The sequence below is a fragment of the Pagrus major genome, chromosome 1, assembly GCF_040436345.1.
Source record: "Pagrus major chromosome 1, Pma_NU_1.0".
In the NCBI taxonomy this organism is placed as follows: domain Eukaryota; kingdom Metazoa; phylum Chordata; class Actinopteri; order Spariformes; family Sparidae; genus Pagrus; species Pagrus major.
The window spans coordinates 2197258-2220144 of NC_133215.1; the positions used below are offsets into that span (position 1 = coordinate 2197258).

The window sequence follows — 22887 nt, forward strand, 5'->3', positions numbered from 1 at the left end:
ATGTTCACATCATTGATTCCTTGTTATTCAATATATCTAGTTTGTATGTTAGACTTATGTGGGTAGGGGTGGTGTGTGGGAGTGGGTGAGCAAGATGTCTGTATTTGTCTGTATTTGTCATATGTTATGTATGTCTATAATGTAATGTAGTGTATTGTTGTCATGTGTTCTATGTATATCTCTGTCTAGGGACCCCCCTTGAAAATGAGATGCTACATCCTTTAATAAATTCACAAATTCACATACAGCATGTGAGTTTTGTATTAAGATACTGAGATGTGACAACATGTGAAGGACTCCTTTAAATTCAGCCACCAAACATTAATGGTGTTGTTACTGAATGAAAACAGAGCAAACATTTGAAAGAGGCAATTTTATTGTTAATGTGTGTCAGATCTCTGCTGGTTGGTTTCAGTCCACCTCTCTGTCTCTTTGTTGATGCACTTTGTGTTTGTCACGTGTTGTCATGAGTTTACAGACTGTTCTCTCTCCCTCATTCAATAATCAGCCTGTTTTTCTTTCTCTTCTTCTTTTCGGGCTTCATTGTTCCTGCAGTTTGGACTCTGGATCTCTGTCAGTGTGTCTAACTGCTGTGAAATCTCTCCCATCAGAGCGCTGACTGACAGACCTTCTGTAACACTGACACCTGCTGCTGACTGGCAGCACTACAGCTCACACTGGGTTTCTGGGTTTCAGTGACTGCAGACGAAGGAAGAATGACTCTTTGACCTCATCTGGACTTTAACAGGTGAGAACTCTGACAGGTAACATGACACACCTTTGATGAAGAAACTACAACGTGAACTTGTGGATGAGAGCAGTGATAAACTGAATGAACACTATTTTAAGTTCTGAATATTCATGAATTAACTCACTAGTTATTCTATGAAATGTGACTTTCTCAACAAAATGAGTCTTTTCATGTTTTGTCCAATTTAATTTACTGATGTTAATCTGAGCTGACTTTACTGCTGAGAGATGAGGGAGTGTCAGGTCCTGCTGTGTGTTTTATCACTCTTATCACCACATCATCTCCCAACATGTAAAAGTCACATTAGCTCACAGTTTTATGCGAGAGAGCCGTGTTGTAATGTTGCTTTACAGCTTCATTGTCCAGCCGAGGCCTGAAAATAAACATTATTAGACTATAAATGTGTTCAGGCTGCAAACTCACCATTATGTTCAGAGGGTCCACAGGGGCATCATGTGACACAAGAGCACAGGGCGCTTCCCAGCTTTGAACACTTGACCAAAACAGGCTTCACCGTCCGACAACCACACAAACACTCACTGGCTGCACCTGATTGGACGAATGCCACTCGTGAGCCATGTATATTTAAAACTGGACCAACATGGTGTCTCGTTTGGAAACTTTCTCTTATATTATGAAAATAGCTCAGTGAAATTTCTGCAGAATTATCTGAAGACATTTTAGGCAAGAAGGAAGCCATGCATGTCACTGTCATGTTGACGTAGCTAGCACACTGATCTGATACTAACAGGTGGAGTTAAAACACGGCAGACCTCTGATTGGTCAGTCCGTACAACCAGGGTCGTCTCATCGTCTGATCTCTGATGTAGAATATTTTTTATCAGCAGTCTTTCGCAAACAAAGCTTGTTTCTGTGTTGTAATCATCAACATGTGCTCGCTGTGCGTAGGCAGAGTGTGGTCAGAAAAGAGAGAGAGTCAGAAAAGAGACGATGACTGCGAGCAGAGCAGAGAATAAAAAGGTTAGCAGTTTGTGTCCGTTGTCAGTGCAGGTCGCAGTGTGTCCGATAATAAATGCAGCAGCTTCTCAAGAGTTAAGACCGGTCTTCACTGATGTTTCCCAGCTGCTGGAAGCCTGGCTGGTTTTCCTTCAGGTGATAACACTGCCTGTCTTTAGCAGGAAGCCACGATGACTCCAGAGGACATTTTCAACACTCTGGAGGATCTAAAAGTTGATGAATTCAAGGATTTCAAATGGTATCTGAAGCAGTCTGACATCCTGGAAGGCTACCAACCCATCAAACAGTCCAAGCTGGAGAGTGCAGAAAGACGGGACACAGTGGATCTGATGGTGAACACCTTCACACTTGATGGAGCTCTGAAGGTGACCAAGAAGATTTTAGAGAAGATACAGAGGAATGACCTGGTGCAGAGTCTGTCAGCCAACAGCTCAGGACCAGAAGGTCAGTCACATTTTTTTATTTTAATATCATTTTCAGACGAAGAGAGTCGACGACACAATACTTGTAAAGGAACAGGCCTCTCAGTACAGAAGCTCATTGTTTTCAGCAAAGAAAAACAAAGAGGTCTGATTTCATAATTAGGAGAAAAGGTTGAAGCATCAATAATTGTTATTGGAGAGGATGGAGGTTTGATGGTTCACATAAATAAACATTGTTTAACTGAGCAGAGATTCATTTTAATGGTGCAACAGAGCTCTGCCTAATTTAAAATCTGGATCAACTCATTTTAAACCTAGTTTTACTGAACTCAGATTAGAGCTAATCTTAGATTAAATGAATCCTTGTTGGTGCAACCAGCCATAATCTCTGTCTTCACCTCTCTCTGTGTCAGTGAGTGTCAGTGATGTTGGAGAGACTTCAGAGAACAGAGGACCTTCTTCCTCTCAGAGTGAAGGTGAAGCTGCTGTTTTCTCTGGTATGTATGGAAGCCCTGAAAGACAAAGTTTAGTTTTTGGTGTAACCAACCAACAGATAAACTTGTGTCTGTGCGTCTAACAGGTGTCGCTCTGAAACAAACAGTTTGTGGAAAGACGTTCAGAAATGATTCTGCAGTTTGTGTCTGTATCACCTAATGTGAGCTTGTGAAAACAATGCATGAATACAAATACACGGGTAAACAAGTAAATAATGTGACATAAAAACTCCTAGAAACTTCTCCCTCAGTTCTCAGGTTCAGGTCCTGGTAGTCGTCCAACTTCACGGTCAGCTCTCCTTTGAATGATGAGCTTTCATGTCAAAGGTTTAACATGTGGACATAAGATGTCTCTTTGAAAATGGAAGATACCCCGTGCACAGCAGTGCTGCTCTTCTGGGTGCAGCCAGTACAGGACAAATCACAGCAGATCAAATAATCAATATTCCTGCTTACACCAGGACACAGGATTGACACGATCTAATTAGATTCATGGTCTGATCAGAGCAAATCTGATGTTTTTAATGTAACTGTTAATAAAATAGTGTCAAACTTATCCTGCTGTGAGCAGGAATATTGATTCTGTTGATAAGATGTCTCTTCGTCCGTCCAGCCCGGTCTCTTTACTCGCCCTCTCAGGGCATGAGGGACATTTTTCAGGACTGGGTTCACTGGCCAATCAGAACCAAGCAAGCCTTGTCAGTTTTCATGAGTGAAAGAAGACATACTGCCTCTCTGTGGTTTAAGTTTTCCCTTTTCAACTGGACAAACATGTACCTCCTCTGCAGGTCTGAACCCAGCAGACACGCTTCACAGTCCAGTGTACGTCACATCCAGTACAAACTTCTTTAATCTTTTGAGGCTGTAGTGTTCAGGTTGTTTTTAGTAAGGCAGAATTTCCTCACCATTTGTATGTCTTAGTATTGGATTGCATCAAATTGAAAGGTGTTATGTAGTTTTTCATCATCATCTTAAGGTGAATTACAGTCAGTGTTGGGGAGCAACCAAGCTACTAGCATGGCTATTTATTTATGATTTTCAAAATAATGTAGCTTCAACAACTGGCCTGACCCAGCGGCTTCACCAGACTTTATTTGTTGTTAATCTTTCAGGTCAATCTGCTCGAACAAAGTAGAATCTTAACATAGTTCAGACATCGACAAAAGGAAAGTGACTTGTGGTTCCTAATTATTTTGTCTATTTTCTAACAGCTGAAACTCAAGTGGGAAGCACAAAAGTCACAGCACAGACTGGAGGTGTCATCAACACACCTCATTTCACTGGTGTCAACATTGGAGGAGACATTATCACCAATGTCGTCACAGCAGGTAAATGTTCCCCCTGAATTAATAAGTCAAGTTAAAGCCTTTTATACTTGATTTTTGTGCTTGAAATGTAACCACCAAAATGCCTTTAAATATTTAGCATTTTTCAAAAGATGTTGTATGTTTCTGTTTCAGTCCAACCTCCCAACAGAACAGATGAGACCACTGATGTTTCTACCAAAACCAAAGGTACTCGACTGTTTACACACATAAAAATATACCTGTTTATTAAACAGGTATGTCACAGCCAAATGATAAAAAAGTTCACCATACTTCTACTATTAAAACATGACTAGATTCAGATATTATGAACACAGTATATTATGGAGACGACACACTTAAAGCTGAACTAGGCTGTATCATGGCTCATGGTGCTCAAAGCGCCAAACAAAGTTAATTTGCCAACCGACCCGTCACGCAGAAGCTTGTCTCTGCTCTTGGACAATAGGCTCGTGTTTGTGACATCACAGAATGTAAACAATAATGGCATTGACCACGCTGAGATTTAATGATAGCTAGCTAAGTTAGCTTACTTAGCTTAAACCACGAGTAGATGCACAGACTCACATAGTCCTTACATGAAACTGCTCACAACAAAGTCTGTGGATTATTTTGAGTAACTGGGTCATGATTTTCTGGAAAGACAGCAGACATCCCAAAGGCCAATATCTCGGCAACTCACACTAAAACAATCTAGACGTATAACAAACATGACGGGTCAGAGGAATAAATATTAGTTTTGATTCGGGGTTAACTGTCCCTTTAAGTTGAATCTTTTTGTCAGGGCCAGTGAGGCCGGAAAAGTTTGTGGACCCAGAAGCAGACTCAGGAGCAGAATGATGGTTAGGCAATTTTATTTTACTGTTCTTTAAACAAAGGCAGATCATCAAACATAGGTTTCCTTCTTTTTCTTTCAAGCCAGGCACAGGCTACAAAAAAAATCAAACTTAGAAAGTCTCACAAAAAGCAAAAATGCAGGCAGGGCTTGGGCAAAAATCCAGGGGTCAAAAACCTAATTTAAAATCTGGATCAACTCATTTTAAACCTAGTTTTACTGAACTCAGATTAGAGCTAATCTTAGATTAAATGAATCCTTGTTGGTGCAACCAGCCATAATCTCTCTCTTCACCTCTCTCAGTGTCCGTGAGTGTCGGTGATGTTGGAGAGACTTCAGAGAACAGAGGACCTTCTTCCTCTCAGAGTGAAGGTAAAGCTGCTGTATTCTCTGGTATGTATGGAAGCCCTGAAAGACAAAGTTTAGTTTTTAGTTTGGAAAAGTTAAAAGTTAGTAAGACTGACTGCATTATAACTGAGTGGAAGCAGAGAGAGAAGTACTTGATGAGCTTTAGTTGAAGCAGTATCAGAGTATCTGCAGTTCTGAAAGACATAGCATATAAAGCATTTAATTCAGTTTCTTCATAAAGACCCTAGAAGCTATTTAAAAGTCTTAAAATCCATCTACAAAGGTCTTGAATATTTTTTCCTTGGGTACCGTAGACTGTAACATCAGTTTTTAGATTATTTTGTATGTGGTTGTGAGCTGTCAGGAGGATTTAAAACTATAGTGGGACTGTTGTGACAGTGGATTGAGCTGAAGGAGGCAGTTAACCATCAGATCTGCATCAAACTCCGTCTCTACTGCAGCTACAGCAGCCAGGAAGCTCATCAGCTCAAAATAGTGATTGAAATTTACATTTCAGTCTGTGTTGTATTATAAAGGTGCAAAACATCACAAAAATGTCAGAGTAGGAAAAGTTGGTGAATCGACAACAAGAAAATGTGACGACTCAGTGAATTCAGTATATGATAAACTTACATTCAGAATGTGACTGAAACTCAAGAAAGGGAAGAGATGAAACATCAGATCTGTGTGTAGTGATAAGGAGACTGTAACCTTCCTCACATTAATACATCAAACACAAATATTATATCATCGTCATGTTTTCACGTGGTTTTCTATTGTTTGCATGCTCCTCTTCTCCTGTGGATTATTGGCACGATAGAGGAGAATTTGGGGCCAACTCCTAATATTCTTATAGAAGTATGGTGTCATAGTTGCAGGTGGTCATTTGTAATTTTTGATTGGCTGCTATTCTTCAGAGGGCGGGTCTTACGTAGTATGACGAGGCCAGAGGTCAGGCAGCAGAGATGGAGTCGAGTGTAGAGGAAGAAGAGATCAGAGAGCAACTCTTTTCATGGAGGCCATGATGGACACTGAATAATAACCATTATTTCTGAAGCAGTTTTGTTAGCTTGTGCTTGTGTCTGTTTGTCAAACTGAATGAACTGAAACTGACTGTCAGCTCAGTGCATGGTTTTCAACTGAGATGTGGGGTTTACCCAATCATGAAGTCAAAGTGGTTGATAACTGTGAGGACTGAGTGGAGTGACAGTGGAAAGCTAGCTGAGCTCATCTGTGGTTCAGATAAGGCCTGCATCCTTTTTTTTGTTGAGTGGAAACCAAAGAAACCAGATCAATAATGGTCTGTATGGAGCCACCAGGCTCAGTTATAATAAAAACCAGTACTGCCGGTCTTTATGTGGGGCGGTTTAAATGATATTGGTATTTAAACATCATCAAGTGATTCCCCAAAACAAGAAAGAGTGAAATATATTAAAGGTGTGCACTTCTGGGCCTACAAGAGATTATTATTAGACTATTGTTAAGATAGCTTACTGTAACACAATTACAAGTATCAAGAATAGTTTCCATTGACATCTTGCTCCAACCGTAAATTCAAAATCCTGCTTGTCAGTTGTTTTTTGTTTCTATTTGTCACTCAGATGAGATCGTTCCAGTACCAAAGCCACAACCCATCTCATATTACCAAGACATGCTTCAGTCAAACCTCGAGGATAGGTTTAATTGTGCACAAGAGGGGTGGGCACGGAGGAAGGAACCTCTGGTTGATATCTACACAGAGCTGTACGTCACAGCTGGGGATGACGTAAACATCAACAAACAGCATGAGGTCATTCAGATGGAGGTGAAGCCAACAACAGAGGAATCAGTTCAACCCTGTGACATGTTCAAACCCCCCTCTGGAAAAGAAAGATCCATAAGAACAGTTCTGACCAATGGAATCGCCGGAATTGGCAAAACATTTCTTGTCCAGAAGTTTGTGTTGGACTGGACTAACAAAGAAAACAATCAAGATGTGCATCTCATATTCCCCTTTACCTTCCGCCAGCTGAACTTATGGAAGGATGAAAAGTTAAGTTTGGCAAAGCTCATTCATGAATGTATCACAGAGACCAGAGGCATCAAGGAAGAGGCTCTGAATCACATCTTTACAGCTCTGCAGTCATCAGGAAACAAAAAGTATGACAGAAGTAAATTCAGACTAGTGTTTGTTTTGGATGGACTGGATGAGAACCGCCTTCAACTGAACTGTTCGACCAATAAAAACAAAGAAACAGACTTTGATGTGACTCAGTCCACCTCAGTGGATGTGCTGATGTCAAACCTCATCAAGAGAAATCTGCTTCCCTCTGCTCGCCTCTGGATAACCACACGACCTGCAGCAGCCAATCAGATTCATTCTGATTTTGTTGACGTGGTGACAGAGGTCAGAGGGTTCACTGACCCACAGAAGGAGGAGTACTTCAGGAAGAGATTCAGAGATGAGGAGCAGGCCACCAGAATCATCTCCCACACCAAGACATCACGAAGCCTCCACATCATGTGCCACATCCCAGTCTTCTGCTGGATCACTGCTGCAGTTCTGCCCAAGCAAAGAGAGGGAGGAGAGCTGCCCAAGACCCTGACTGAGATGTATGTAGAGTTCCTGAGGTTTCAGATTCACCAGACAAATGAGAAGTTTGACCAAAACACGTGCTTTCAGTACATTGAGTCATTAGCAAAACTGTCTTTCCAGCAGCTGGAAAAGGGCAACCTGATCTTCTATGAAAGAGATCTGAAAGAGAGTGGCATTGATGTCAGAGGAGCTTCAGTGTTCTCAGGAGTGTTCACAGAGATCTTTAAAGAGGAACGTGGGAGGAAGCGTGATGAAGTCAAGATGTTTAGCTTCATCCATCTCAGTGTTCAGGAGTTTTTGGCAGCTTTGTATGTAGAGATGTCACTCATTAACAAAAACAAGAATGTGATGTCAGAGCTAGCTCAAACTATTGGTGAACATGTGAGAATGTTTTTCAGCAAAAAGTCTGTGACAAATGTCCACAGGTTTGCTATTGACAAGGCCTTACAGAGTCCAAACGGACACCTGGACTTGTTCCTCCGCTTCCTCCTGGGTCTTTCACTGCAGACCAGTCAGACTCTCCCTCAAGGCCTCCTGGAAAAGGAAAGAAGCTCACAGACCAATCAGGAAACAGTGAAGTACATCAAGAAGAAGATCAGTAAGAATCTGTCTCCAGAGAGAAGCATCAATCTGTTCCACTGTCTGAATGAACTGAATGATGGTTCTCTAGTGGAGGAGATCCAACAGTACCTGAGATCAGGATCAAGTCTCTCCACAGATGAACTGTCTCCTGCTCAGTGGTCAGCTCTGGTCTTCATCTTACTGTCATCAGAAGAAGATCTGGACGTGTTTGACCTAAAGAAATACTGTGCTTCAGAGGAGGCTCTTCTGAGGCTGCTGCCAGTGGTCAAAGCCTCCAACAAAGCTCTGTAAGTGAACAGATCACTGATAGTTACCGTATCTAGTGTCAACACTTAAAAGTCTTCTTGATTTTAATTCATTGATCAATTGAAAAACTTGCATTGTTTCATTAGTTTCATTGTACATCTGCACATTAATGCAGCCATGAAAGAAAAAAATCTGTCGCACTTTAGTTATTTTAAAGGTGGGTGAGTCATTCTGGAGAAGGATTTTTGATATTTCAACAAATAGCCAAACAAATTCACTGATGCACGTTGCCAAGGCAAGGCTGCTAACAACTGGGCTAGCTTGCATAGAAGTGGATTTCGCTTTGACATAGCTGAAGCAAAAAATAAATTATAAATAAAAAATATTGAAGCACACAGTTACGGCATCCTAAAGACAACAGAGTCAAAACGAAAACATTTTGCTGAGATTGTTCTTGCAAAACTAGAGTGACTGCAGACTCAATATTTTGTATTTTTACGGGGTGTCACGATTTTACATCAATAACCGACCAGAATGAGCCTAATTAATTTCACAATCGAAATCAATATGCAGTATCAACAATATAGTCTGTTCAATATTTCATTTGAGATTGGGACAACGCGACACCGTTTGTTTCGAGCCCTACAGCATGAGAGCTAACAGAGGTAACAGTTGACGGAGCTAAAAGCTTCCAGTGGAGCTAAACACACACAGCAGTCCTGAGAGTTCAGAGGAACATTAAGTGGTAAACACTGAACTGCAGTTTAATGTGCCAACACAACATGTTTACATAAAATGAATGTACTGAAGGATTTTAGCCAAGTACTGTTTGGAGGTAAAAGTACCTTGAGTTTGGAGTTACAGGCAATTTACATCAGTGTACATTTTATCAATCTTCTGACAGAGGTGAAAGTAACCTGGTACAAGCAGTGACCAGGTGGTGGAGCAGTAGCTTCAGAACAAAGACCTCAAAGACTGAGACAAGTGAGAATGAGACAGACTTCTTCCCAAAATCTCTCTGTTACTAAATTCTGTGTCCTATGTTACTTTTTCTTAATTCTGTTTTAACAGTGTTTAGATAACTTCTTACTTTGTTTTAAACCTTTTTCTGTCTTTAAATCTATGTAAGGTAAATATAATTATTTATTTCCTCAGCATTTTAATGGCGTTTTATTATGTCACTATTCACTAACAACTATAGATGACAACAAGGTAAAGAAACCATTTGATCAGTGTCTCATTTTCTCCAGTACACACTTCAATATCTTGGCAAACCCAAAGATAAGATGAATGTCCATAGACAAGTAATTTAATCTGACACACAAACACAAACATGACATGGACAGCGAGTTGAACGTGAGGATATAATCACTGAAATTGATAGAAGTAGAACTTTTCACAACTGTGTAATTCAGTTCATTATCTACCGCTTTTTCCGTGAGGGTCTCGACCTTCTGGTCACTGGTCACCTGCTCTGCCCACTGAGCTACAGCCGCCCCTACAACTGTGTAATGAAAAACATTAAACATGTCTAAACATCTATTGATCACCCGAGACACTCGATTGTACGACTCATCAACACAATAACAGTTTCTACAGCAATGTGATGTATTTTGTATTGTGGATGACAGAAACAGTATCACAAACTCTCTTTCAGGCTGAGTGGCTGTAATCTGTCAAAGAGAAGCTGTGAAGCTCTGTCCTCAGTTCTCAGCTCCCAGTCCTCTAGTCTGAGACATCTGGACCTGAATAACAACGACCTGCAGGATTCAGGAGTGAAGCTGCTGTCTGTTGGAGTGAAGAGTCCACACTGTAAACTGGAGACTCTCAGGTCAGGATTATAAAAGACATGTACAGAGTGAACCATAACTGTTCCTTTGTGTTGTCATTGGTTTCCTGTCATTTTACCAGTTCTCTTTGAAGACACTGCTCTGAAACTGAGTGTATCAAAATACAACTGGAAGTTAAATCAAACAGAGAGAAAAGTCTTCACATGTCCTCTACATTTCTTTTTCAGACTGAATGGCTGTAATCTGTCAGAGAAAAGCTGTGAAGCTCTGTCCTCAGTTCTCAGCTCCCAGTCCTCTAGTCTGAGAGAGCTGGACCTGAATAACAACAACCTGCAGGATTCAGGAGTGAAGCCGCTGTCTGTTGGACTGAAGAGTCCACACTGTAAACTGGAGACTCTCAGGTCAGGATTATAAAAGACATGTACTGAGTGAACATAACTGTTCCTTTATGTTGTCATTGGTTTCCTGTCATTTTACCAGTTCTCTTTTCAGACACTGCTCTGAAACTGAGTGTATCAAAATACAACTGGAAGTTAAATCAAACAGAGAGAAAAGTCTTCACATGTCCTCTACATTTCTTTTTCAGACTGAATGGCTGTAATCTGTCAGAGAGAAGCTGTGAAGCTCTGTCCTCAGTTCTCAGCTCCCAGTCCTCTAGTCTGAGAGAGCTGGACCTGAATAACAATGACCTGCAGGATTCAGGAGTGAAGCCGCTGTCTGTTGGACTGAAGAGTCCACACTGTAAACTGGAGACTCTCAGGTCAGGATTATAAAAGACATGTACTGAGTAGGGCTGGGAGATTAATTGAATTTTGATTTCGATTTCGATTTTGGCTTCCCTCGATCATGAAAACAAGATAATCGTAATAAAACGATCATTCTGCCGCATGCCGTGTCTTGTGTGGTAAATGCAGCGAACCCTTCCATCTCCACCTGTGCACTCCGCTCCGCTCCGCCCCGACCCCGCCTGAACAGTTTCGCTTTCAGCCACACCGGTGCGTGTTGCCAGTGGGTGTTTGGAAAAAACGTGTAGAAGAAGACGGTAGAAGATGGCAGAAAGGAGCCTTTGGTCGGGAAGAAAGATAAAGCAAATTCTGTGGTGTGGAAACACTTCGGTTTCGAGGAGTCTGACTCGGAACAAACGAAGATATTGTGCAAGATATGTCACGCGACCGTGTCTGCACCTCAAGGGAACACGACCAATTTATTTAACCATTTAAAGTCCACACACAGAGTAATACATGACCAAGCAGTGAAGGAACAAAACAAATGAAAAGCTCCTCGACTCCTGCCACCGCCACACTGTTCTCAATTAAGGACACACTTTACAATGCCACCGCATATCCACCCAGCTCCCGCAGGCATGAAGAAATAACGGATGCCGTCACATGATGCCAAAGACATGTGCCCTATCAACACCGTTAGCGAGCCGGGGTTCAATAAACTGATTAACACATTGGACAAGCGGTAGTATGTGTTACCATCACGTCACCATTTCAGCAGAATTGTGCTGCCTGCCCTTTATGACGAATGTCGCGGAAAAGTTGCAAGAGAAGTGTCAACAGCATTATATTTTGCCACCACAACGGACCTATGGTTTTTTATTTTTACATATTATTTAATTCATTTTATTAATATATTTTAATTATTTATGTGCATTTTTCTTGTTTTTCAGTTCAAACTTATCGTGTTAAAAGAAATACCAGAGTTAAAAGTTCAATAAATGCTTGTTCTCAAATCAATGAATAATCGTCCTTAATAATCGTGATTACGATATCAATCAAAATAATCGTGATTATGATTTTTGCCATAATCGAGCAGCCCTAGTACTGAGTGAACATAACTGTTCCTTTATGTTGTCATTGGTCTCCTGTCATTTTACCAGTTCTCTTTGAAGACACTGCTCTGAAACTGAGTGTATCAAAATACAGTTGGAAGTTAAATCAAACAGATAGGAAAGTCTTCACATGTCCTCTACATTTCTTCTTCAGGCTGAGTGGCTGTAATCTGTCAGAGAGAACCTGTGAAGCTCTGTCCTCAGCTCTCAGCTCCCAGTCCTCTAGTCTGAGACATCTGGACCTGAATAACAATGACCTGCAGGATTCAGGAGTGAAACCACTGTGTGTTGGACTGAAGAGTCCACACTGTAAACTGGAGACTCTCAGGTCAGGATTAAAAAAGACATGTACAGAGTGAACCATAACTCTTCCTTTATGTTGTCATTGGTCTCCTGTCATTTTACCAGTTCTCTTTGAAGACACTGCTCTGAAACTGAGTGTATCAAAATACAATTGGAAGTTAAATCAAACAGAGAGAAAAGTCTTCACATGTCCTCTACATTTCTTCTTCAGGCTGAGTGGCTGTAATCTATCAGAGAGAACCTGTGAAGCTCTGTCCTCAGCTCTCAGCTCCCAGTCCTCTAGTCTGAGAGAGCTGGACCTGAATAACAACAACCTGCAGGATTCAGGAGTGAAGCCGCTGTCTGTTGGACTGAAGAGTCCACACTGTAAACTGGAGACTCTCAGGTCAGGATTAAAAAAGACATGTACAGAATGAACCATAACTGTTCCTTTATGTTGTCATTGGTCTCCTGTCATTTTACCAGTTCTCTTTGAAGACACTGCTCTGAAACTGAGTGTATCAAAATACAGTGGGAAGTTAAATCAAACAGATAGAAAAGTCTTGACATGTCCTCTACATTTCTTCTTCAGGCTGAGTGGCTGTAATCTGTCAGAGAGAACCTGTGAAGCTCTGTCCTCAGCTCTCAGCTCCCAGTCCTCTAGTCTGAGACATCTGGACCTGAATAACAATGACCTGCAGGATTCAGGAGTGAAACCACTGTGTGTTGGACTGAAGAGTCCACACTGTAAACTGGAGACTCTCAGGTCAGGATTAAAAAAGACATGTACAGAATGAACCATAACTGTTCCTTTATGTTGTCATTGGTCTCCTGTCATTTTACCAGTTCTCTTTGAAGACACTGCTCTGAAACTGAGTGTATCAAAATACAATTGGAAGTTAAATCAAACAGAGAGAAAAGTGTTCACATGTCCTCTACATTTCTTCTTCAGGCTGAGTGGCTGTAATCTATCAGAGAGAACCTGTGAAGCTCTGTCCTCAGCTCTCAGCTCCCAGTCCTCTAGTCTGAGACATCTGGACCTGAATAACAACGACCTGCAGGATTCAGGAGTGAACCTGTTGTCTGTTGGACTGAAGAGTCCACACTGTAAACTGGAGACTCTCAGGTCTGACTTCAGTTTCTGTGAAATGACCACTCAAATGTTGCTTGGCATCTGTTTAAAATGTGCTTAAAATACTGTATATGAAACATTGTAGGAGTTTTGGACATTGTGTATTATTCGTAAAGGTATACAATGCCCTTCGGAGGTTAAATAATTTATGTTAATGTACAGTAAAGTTATATTCATCAATCACCATGTCAGCTCTAATCCGTGTTGTTTTTTTCATCAGTTGATGAATTGAATTGTTGTATCTTACAGCCCTGTTTTGGTGTTGGTTTTTTGTTTTTTTCCACAACTTTACTGTTGGATTCAGTCTTGCTGCTCTCATCAGCACAGAGCTTTTCCAGTGCAGCTGGCTGTACGTTCATTTTTCTGTCACATCATGTCTATCAATTAATATTTACAAAGCCCCAAATCATTTTCACATTGCTTCAGTGGGCTTTACAATCTGTACAGTGATCGACATCCTCTGTCATTTGACCCTCGACTGTGAGGCAAACTTCCCATATTTAAAAAAAAACTTTTAACAATGAAAAAAACACCAGGAAGAGGAGGATCCTTCTCCCAGGACCAACAGACAGGAAGTAGATGTAGTGTGCAGAGAAAAACAAAATCACAGTTCACAGATTTAATTCACAGAATGTCTGTCTCTATACATTCATAAATATACATTGTCCTGTGTGTGTGTGTTTCCAGGCTGTCAGGCTGTCTGATCACAGAGGAAGGCTGTACTTCTCTGGCCTCAGCTGTGAGATCCAACCCCTCCCATCTGAGAGAGCTGGACCTGAGCTACAATCATCCAGGAGACTCAGGAGTAAAGCGGCTGTCGGCTGGACTCGAGGATCCAGACTGGAGACTAGAGACTCTCAGGTATGAACAGACAACAAGAGCTCACATACTGTTTCACACTGACAAGCTGAGGACTGTTGGTTCACAGTCTGAACCAGCAGCACAGTGATGCTGATAACAGTGAAGACAGCACCAGGCCCGACACACTGGCTGTGTGAGCAGCGTGTGTGGCAAAATGGTGTGAGTTGTGCTTCTCACTTGCTTGTCAAGCGAGGCTGCAGCGATGCGTCATGTAGAGATTCGGAGTCTCGCCTATTTTTATCACAACACACGTGGTTCTCTACAAAAACACACCTAAAAAAGACCTGTAGACAGTCATATGGACATCATGCCATCGTTTCACTACAGTTGTCATGTCTGTATCTGTAGAATATGTCACAGACAACAGGTGATGGGCAGTAATTTTCCTGTGCCCTCTTTTTCTTTCTCTCCCTCCTTCCCTGTCTTTGCCCCTCTCACTTTCTTACTCTTTCAGCGGGGTAAAGGAAAATCACGTCATCATATTTATTGATAATCACCAAAGTTAAACTCCATGTAAACAGATAGGACAGGCAGGAGCTGCACTGCAGCAGCAACACAGCCTGTGTGATCACAAACAAGCGAGTGAGGAGCAGCAGCTCAGCCACGCAGTACTCAGGCACCCAGTGTGTAGCTGATGTGCTGAGAGTCCCTGTCCACCCTGAGACGTAGACCCGGACAATAACTTCTTCAACTCCGTCAGTAATAACTGCTGCTATTACACAGAGGAGCAATATGGCCACATTGATAAGGATAGAAAACTCTCAGTAATACACATCAACGATAGAAGTCTCTATGCAAACTTCAAACACATCAAGGAATACTTAAGACAATTTACACATCCATTCAACGTCATTGCAATATCGGAAAAATGGATCAATACAGAGAAAGGTGTGGACTTTGAACAGGAGGGCTATGAATTTTATGCATATAGTTGGAAAAAACAAAGGTGGGGGAGGAGTAGCTTTCTATGTGGACAACAATTTGAACTTCAGGGTGTCGGAAAACATGTCTGTGAATGTTAATAATGTACTGGAGTGCATAAGGATAGAAATATATATGGACAAACACAAAAGTGCACTAATTAGCTGTGTATATATAGAACACCAGGGTCCAATATTGAACTGTTCAAAGACTGGATGGAGGAAATGTTTATAAAGAAAAGTCATAAAAAGAGTTTCATCTGAATTTATATCCAACAATCACCAGACCCACCAGAATAACTTCCCACTGTGCCACTCTTAGTGATAATATTTTTTACAAATGATATTTCAAATAAAACAATTAGTGGAATATTACTTAGTGACATCAGTGACCATCTTCCTGTGTTTATAATATATGACACTAACTACATAACTCATCATCAGACAAAGAAAAGACAGTGTACAGAAGAGTGAAATCAGAAGAATCACTAAATATATTTAAGAAGGATTTGTTGGCACAGAACTGGGATATTGTATATAATGATGGCGATGTGAATAGGGCATATGATTCATTTTTGAAAACATTTAAAGAGTTATATGACAACAATTGTCCTGTAAGATCAATCAAGAAGAAATCAAAGTATAAGGAGAAAAAGAAAAACAGACTTTACAAAGAATTCATGAGACAGAGAACTAAGGAGGCAGAAATTAAACATAAAACATATAAACTAAGCTAATTAACATTATAAGGATCAGCAGAAGAGATTATCATGGTAAACTTCTGAATGAACTATGGAACATACTAAATAGGGTGATAAAGAACAGACCATGACAGGACAGTCATCCGAAATATTTTTATGTGATGACAAAGAAAATTATAACATGACTGATGTTGTCAAACAATTCAATGAATTCTTTGTTAATGTGGGACCTGATGTAGCGGACAAAGTTCCTGATCAAGTAACTCCTGATGGATGGAAGGACAATTTTATTGATAGGAACCTAAGTTCAATGTTTATTACAGCAGTACATTATGATAAATAATTTACACAATGCTTTTTCCTGAATATTGTCGTCACGTTTGGTGCAGGACGAAACGGTGAAAACGGCTTCGCTCGCAGGCAGAAAGTGCTTGCAAGCAAAAAACTTGACACTCCCTTTCCTATTGTCAGAAAAATGCACCATATCAACCAATCAAAAAATGGCATTTTGTTGCTAAGGAAGAGGAAGTGACGGTGGCGAAAGAGAGACAGAGATACAGAGGAGCTAGCGATAGCGAGTTTTGAGATTTGAGAGATTTGTGACTTGTAGCATGTTTGGAGTGTATATTTAGTGTGTAGTGAAGTCGTTTTTTTGTTTTGTGTGTCAAAAAACAAAACAAACGGCACAAGTAATATTTAGGGCAACACATCATCTATTATTGGAAAAACTTCAAAAACTATTCACGGAAAGGGAAGGGGGTTATAATTTAAGGGGAAAATATCATTTCAAAACTTTGAGGGTGTGCACCACAATGAGAAGTTGTTGTGTTTGTGTTGCTGGAGTAAGACTATGGATCAGTATGAATGTGGAGTTAAAAGAATGCACGACCATAAAACAGTTCAAAAAGAAATATAAGGAAAAGATGTTTATGCGCTAAAGGAGTGAGGAAGGTGTTTAAATATCACCAGCTGTTCACTGTTTATTCATCCACTTTATTTGTTACAGATTTTTATGTTGCCTCTTTTTATACAGTGTGTGTGTGTGTGTGTGTGTGTGTGTGTGTGTGTCTGTGTGTGTGTGTGTGTGTGTGTGTCGGAGTACGCACATGATGCACATTGATATGGGTATTTAATGTAGGAGTAAATAAATAGGCCATTACATGTCATTATATGTATCATGACTACTATAATTATGTCTAATAATTGGGATGATGAATGGGAAGTTTTTAAATCGGTCTCACTTCTTGGCTGAAACGTGAGTTTTTCTGATCAAAGGATAATAAGTCATTATCAGTCATACAGCAGGTGAACACATTCACTTGAGGAGCCACTCTTTATCATTTATAATGACTTAACGTTCAGAAATTAACATTCCAACCTGCTGATCTACAATGTACATGAGGTAACGAGAAGATGTGGATGTGACTGAAACTTTCATCGAGCTGCTCGACAGTGAAAGAGGAGACAGTGCAGACAATAGTAATGATGAGGAATTCTGGGAAATTGACCATTTATCAGTGAAGACAACTGGATAATGTTGCTGAACTGACAAATGTGAAACATGGAATCAAAGAGATAATGTCTTTAGTGGAAGAAGGTTCATTCTGACTTTGTTTCTTCCTCCAGGGTGGAACATGGTGGAGAGCAGTGGCTGAAACCTGGTGTGAGGAAGTGTAAGTGTGTGTTCACTTTGACTGATGAAAACAAGGCAGCACATGTTAAAGTAGTTTAAATCTAAAGCTTGTGTATCTGCATTCAACTGTCAGTTTGAAAGAAGATCCAAAAAGATGAGTCCTTGTGAAGTTTTGATCTAATTAACAGTCAGTCTGTTAATAAAGCAACAAATAAACCATCAGCTGTGTTAGATGATAAACTGCTGCTGTATTGTGTCTTGTTCTCTCCATCAGATGTCTGTGAACTCACAGTGGACACAAACACAGTAAACACAAACCTCAAACTGTCTGACAACAACAGGAAGGTGACACATGTGTTAGAGAAGCAGCCATATCCTGATCATCCAGAGAGGTTTGACTACTGGCGTCAGCTGCTGTGTAGAAATGGTCTGACTGGTCGCTGTTACTGGGAGGTCGAGTGGAGAGGAGATGTTCTTATATCAGTGAGTTACAGAGGAATCAGCAGGAGAGGAGACGGTGTCGACTGTGTGTTTGGACGGAATAATCAGTCCTGGAGTCTGTTCTGCTCTGATGATGGTTGTTACTGTGTCTGGCACAATAACAGAAAAACAGACCTCTCCTCCTCCTCCTCCTCCTCCGCCTCCTCTGTCTCTAACAGAGCAGCAGTGTATGTGGACTGTCCTGCTGGCACTCTGTCCTTCTACAGAGTCTCCTCTGACTCACTGATCCACCTCCACACCTTCAACACCACATTCACTCAAACTCTTTATCCTGGGTTTGGACTCTGGTCTGGTTCCTCAGTGTCCCTGTAGGAGGGACACACACTCACACACACACACACACACACACACACACACACACACACACACACACACACACACACACACACACACTCTGTAAATCACAGTAACAGAAATGGGTTAGTTGTGTTGTCTCTTCTTGGTCAATGTGCTGCACATCAGTGGTTTTAAATCTCTTTAAATATGTTTTGAACGTTCAGATTTCAGTTTTCTGAACTTTGTGATCTGATTGTTTTCTCACAACAATCAGCCTGTATATACAATAAAATCAGGCTCCACACACACATGCATATAGATCATCGTAATTATGATCTTTGTTCAGACAGCTTTTATTTAGTTGATTTGTGGTTCATCATTGAAGTTTCTCATTTGTCTTCTTTGAGTTATTATCTGTAAATATGTGTATATGAGTGGATAGAGCTGCTGCTACGTGCAGACGGACCTCCATTACAAAATCTCCCTGTAGAGTCGAAGAGCCAAAGACTTTCTGTCAACACTTCATTATCTCACATCATCTGTCAGAATAAACATTTGACTTTCTCATTCACGTGTCTCTCCTGATTGAAATAACGTCTTTTCACATCACTTTACATTACAGACATTACAGCAGACGAGCTGCATGGAGACACCTGATGTTTAAATCATCTCCAGCTGCTTCAGTTGTTCAGCAGAACGCTGCAACTCTGTTTCACTGTGAAGCTCCAGAAATGTTCTGTGGACTACGAGACTTCACCTGACTTTATATCATCAGGAGGAGATGATGACTGAGCCTGACTTTATATCATCAGGAGGAGATGATGACTGAGCCTGACTTTATATCATCAGGAGGAGATCATGGCTGAGCCTGACTTTATATCATCAGGAGGAGATGATGGCTGAGCCTGACTTTATATCGTTTCTCCTTTCAGATTAAAAACATGGTTAAAAGCAAAAAGACGAGGGAAGCTGTCAGCACACAACACTCTGCAAACATTTTGTCACTGACAGTTGAATATTTGTGTCTATTTGCAGCTTTTCATTAAGTTTTTTTTAAATCTCGACGTGTGAAAATTCATTTTGCTCTCTGTGGAAACAAAACATGGTCACATTAAATGTGAATGTTATGTTTATTTTCATGCCTCTGAGCTGGAGATAGTCGTGGCCAGAGGCATCATGTTTGAGGGTTTTCCGTCCGTTCTTGTGAACACAATATCTCAAAAACACCTCGAGGGAATTTCTACAGTTGAACAGTCTCAAAGATGAACTGATCAAAATTTGGTGCTCAAAGGTCACTGTGAACTCACAACGTGTATTTATATGATAATTAGGACAACAAGGAAAAAGTGATGAAGTTATAACATTTTATATCCAAAAGGTCAAAGGTCAACGTCACTGTGACATCATAATATTCTGCAGTTCAGGAACAGCAACCTGATTGGTGCTCAGAGTCAAACAACAGCGAGACGGTGTTTGTTCATCTTGATCTTCTGTTTGTATGATTCACAGATTTTGTACCATATTTGAGTTGTAAACTAGTAATACAAACAAAACTAACTAAATAATAATAACTGAATAATGAAATCAGGAAATTTAAACATGTTGAACGTGTTCATCACTTTTTAGTGTCCCCTGGAAACTTGTGTTGTTCTGGAACTCATTTGTGTTCTCTGTTGTTTTGTCTGTTGGCATTTTGACAAATTCTCAGGTTGTGAATCGTAACATCAGTGGTGACAGCGTCCTCTTCATGTCCAGCTGCTGTCCAGCTGCCGTCCAGATGAGAGAGATCCAGATGTTACTCTGCTTCCCTCTAACAAGACCATAGAGTCCACAGGTGCTCCAGCTGTTCTGTGAGGCTGTACTCCTCGTAAAGAAAACTAAACTAAACACACACACACACCTTTATATAGTACATGTTAGTTAGTGTGTTTTCATCGTTGTGTAAATAAGACTTTTGAATCTTCAAGCTGCCTATTTAATATTGTACAAGAGTGAATGTTGCCAACTTCTACTCTGTCAAGAACTCCAAAATCCTTCAACCATTACTAGCTGTTATGGTAATATTGGTTGTAGTTATTTAGTTATTTATTAATCAGAGTTACAAACAGTTTAGTACCTTTTCTGAGACTGATTTGGTGAATTGACTATATTTTCCCTTCTTCAAGGATGGTGCCCCGAGGTGATCTAATGTAAATTGGATCTTGTTATTAATCATAATTAATTATTATCCCTGATAATCACTAATTATTATTGATAGCCAAATTTTACCCAAAACTCCCTATTACTGTTGCATGAAGCACTACATAAATGGTGCCCCGTGTGAGGTGAGCACAACATGACGATGCATTTTAATCCAAGAGGGTTTTTAAAGAGTTTATTAAACTGAAGAGAAGAATTTTCTTCATCATCCTGCAGTTTATCACAAACATTCATTTTCAAAAATCATCATTTGGAGATACAAGTGATGACAACCTACTTCAGTGAAGTCCGATCATACAGAGATCATGTTGTTTATGAACAGATGTTACAGTGGTTGTCTTTGTTAAAATGAAGATGTTCTGTTGGGTTTGTTTCACAGATGCAGCTCCAGATGTGCGGACATGACGGCTGTGTCAGTGACGGTGAAGAGAAGATCCAGCTTGAAGAGACGACGTTACAGGTGGGTGTTAATCAGGATTTTAAAAGGGGGGAACAGGATGTGGAGGTAACTCTGTTTGCATTTGGACCCAAGATGACTCAATCTGCTCCTGCTGCCAAATAGTGCTACGCAATTTCTAAAGTGCATCAGTATCAATATAAAATGAGAATGATTTACACTTTTCCTGCTACATACCTGATGTCTGCATCACCTCCTCCAGTTTCTATTAATAACCCTCCACCATCCTCCACCTTGTTGTGTCTGTGTCTGTTTGTGGGTCCATGAAGCTACAGACAGCCTCAAAGTAACTGACTGACTCACACTGACTGTCGAGTGCCTGTTCAATGTGTGTGCACTCAAAGATGCCACAGTGATTACAAACTCTACATATTAATGATGTTTATTAAGGATCACATCACAGTGAGACACATACATGATCATACTGTAAGTGGGCTAACTCTGATATATCTGATATCTGATAGATTCAAAAGATGCTCTTCATGTTTATGTATATTTCTATATTAATAACTGGATATATGTTCTGTAATTAGTGAAGCATGAAGGAGTTTACAAACTTTCATTTCATTATACAACCCTGTGGTGGAGCCATATGTGGTTCTCTGTCTCCATCATGTTGCCAGTGGAGCACATTACAATAAACAGGAGGAGACGCGTGTCAGGTGACAATAAAACAGCCTCATCTGCATTCTGCAGTGTGTCGCTCAAAGGTCCAATAACATGTTTCTTCTTTCATAAATTGAGTGTAAATGGTGAAATCAGTGTAAACAGTGTGTTCAAACAGCTGCTAAATGTTGGCAGGTCAGACTTTAGCACTTTAGACACAGAAGCAGACGGGCTGGTGCAGCCATGCTGCCACAAACTGACACTTTTTACAAGGAAACACACAACTTACTGTTTTCATTTAATGCTGAATTTACAAGAAGGAGACAATGATTCAGAATTTGTGGTAGCCATTCTCAGTGGACCGAGCAGAGCTCAAGCGTGTTCAAACCGGACCGCATCAGCCCTCGCGTGCTGAAGACCTGTGCCAGGTCCACTCTGTGGAGTTCTCCAGCACCTCTTCAACCTGAGCCTCCACCTTCAGAGAGCGCCAGTGCTTTGGAAAACATCCTGCCTCGTTCCAGTGCCCATAAAAGGACGTCCTGTGGCACTGGGTGACTACAGGCCGATTGCACTGACCTCTCACATCATGAAGGTCATGGAGAGGCTGGTGTGCCCATCACAGGACCCCCTACAGTTTGCATATGCAATCATCTACCTGCTGCAGGAAGCCCACTCCTCCCTGGATAGACCCAACACCACTGTCCACGTCATGTTCTTCCACTTCTCCAGCACCTTCAACACCATCCAGCCCAGGCTGCTGAAGGCCAAACTGGAGAACACGCGGGTGGATTCTCCCCTCGTCACATGGGTCGATGAATATCTGACGGGTGGACCTGTGAGATTACAGAACTGTGTGTCAGACCGTCTGATCAGGAACATCGGCGCCCCCCAGGGAACTTTGCTGTCTCCCTTCCTCTTCACCACCTACACTGCAGACTACACTGGTCGGCAATTTTGTTAAGTGGTGCGGGGAGAACCACCTGCAGCTGAACGTGGTGAAGACGAAAGAGATGGTGGTGGACTTCAGGAGGAACAAGCCCTCGCCCTCTCCAGTCTGCATTGGTAGGACAGATGTTGACATTGAGGTACAAATACCTGGGTGTGGTGCTGGACAATAAACTGGAGTGGTCCACAAA

General features: G+C 41.0%; 1 protein-coding gene across 1 annotated transcript; it reads left to right on the top strand.

Annotated features, from left to right (window-relative positions):
* Window positions 1-1899: 1899 nt before the first annotated feature.
* On the top strand, window positions 1900-18798 carry LOC141015568 (uncharacterized). Its single transcript, XM_073489731.1, has 13 exons — window positions 1900-2173; window positions 2565-2648; window positions 3857-3973; window positions 4106-4159; window positions 5109-5177; window positions 6755-8597; window positions 12338-12511; window positions 12698-12871; window positions 13058-13231; window positions 13418-13591; window positions 14285-14458; window positions 17706-17752; window positions 17987-18798. Exons 1-13 carry the CDS (start codon window positions 1900-1902, stop codon window positions 18523-18525), a joined length of 3897 nt encoding a protein of 1298 aa, XP_073345832.1. The 3' UTR covers window positions 18526-18798.
* The last annotated feature ends 4089 nt before the right edge of the window (window positions 18799-22887 follow it).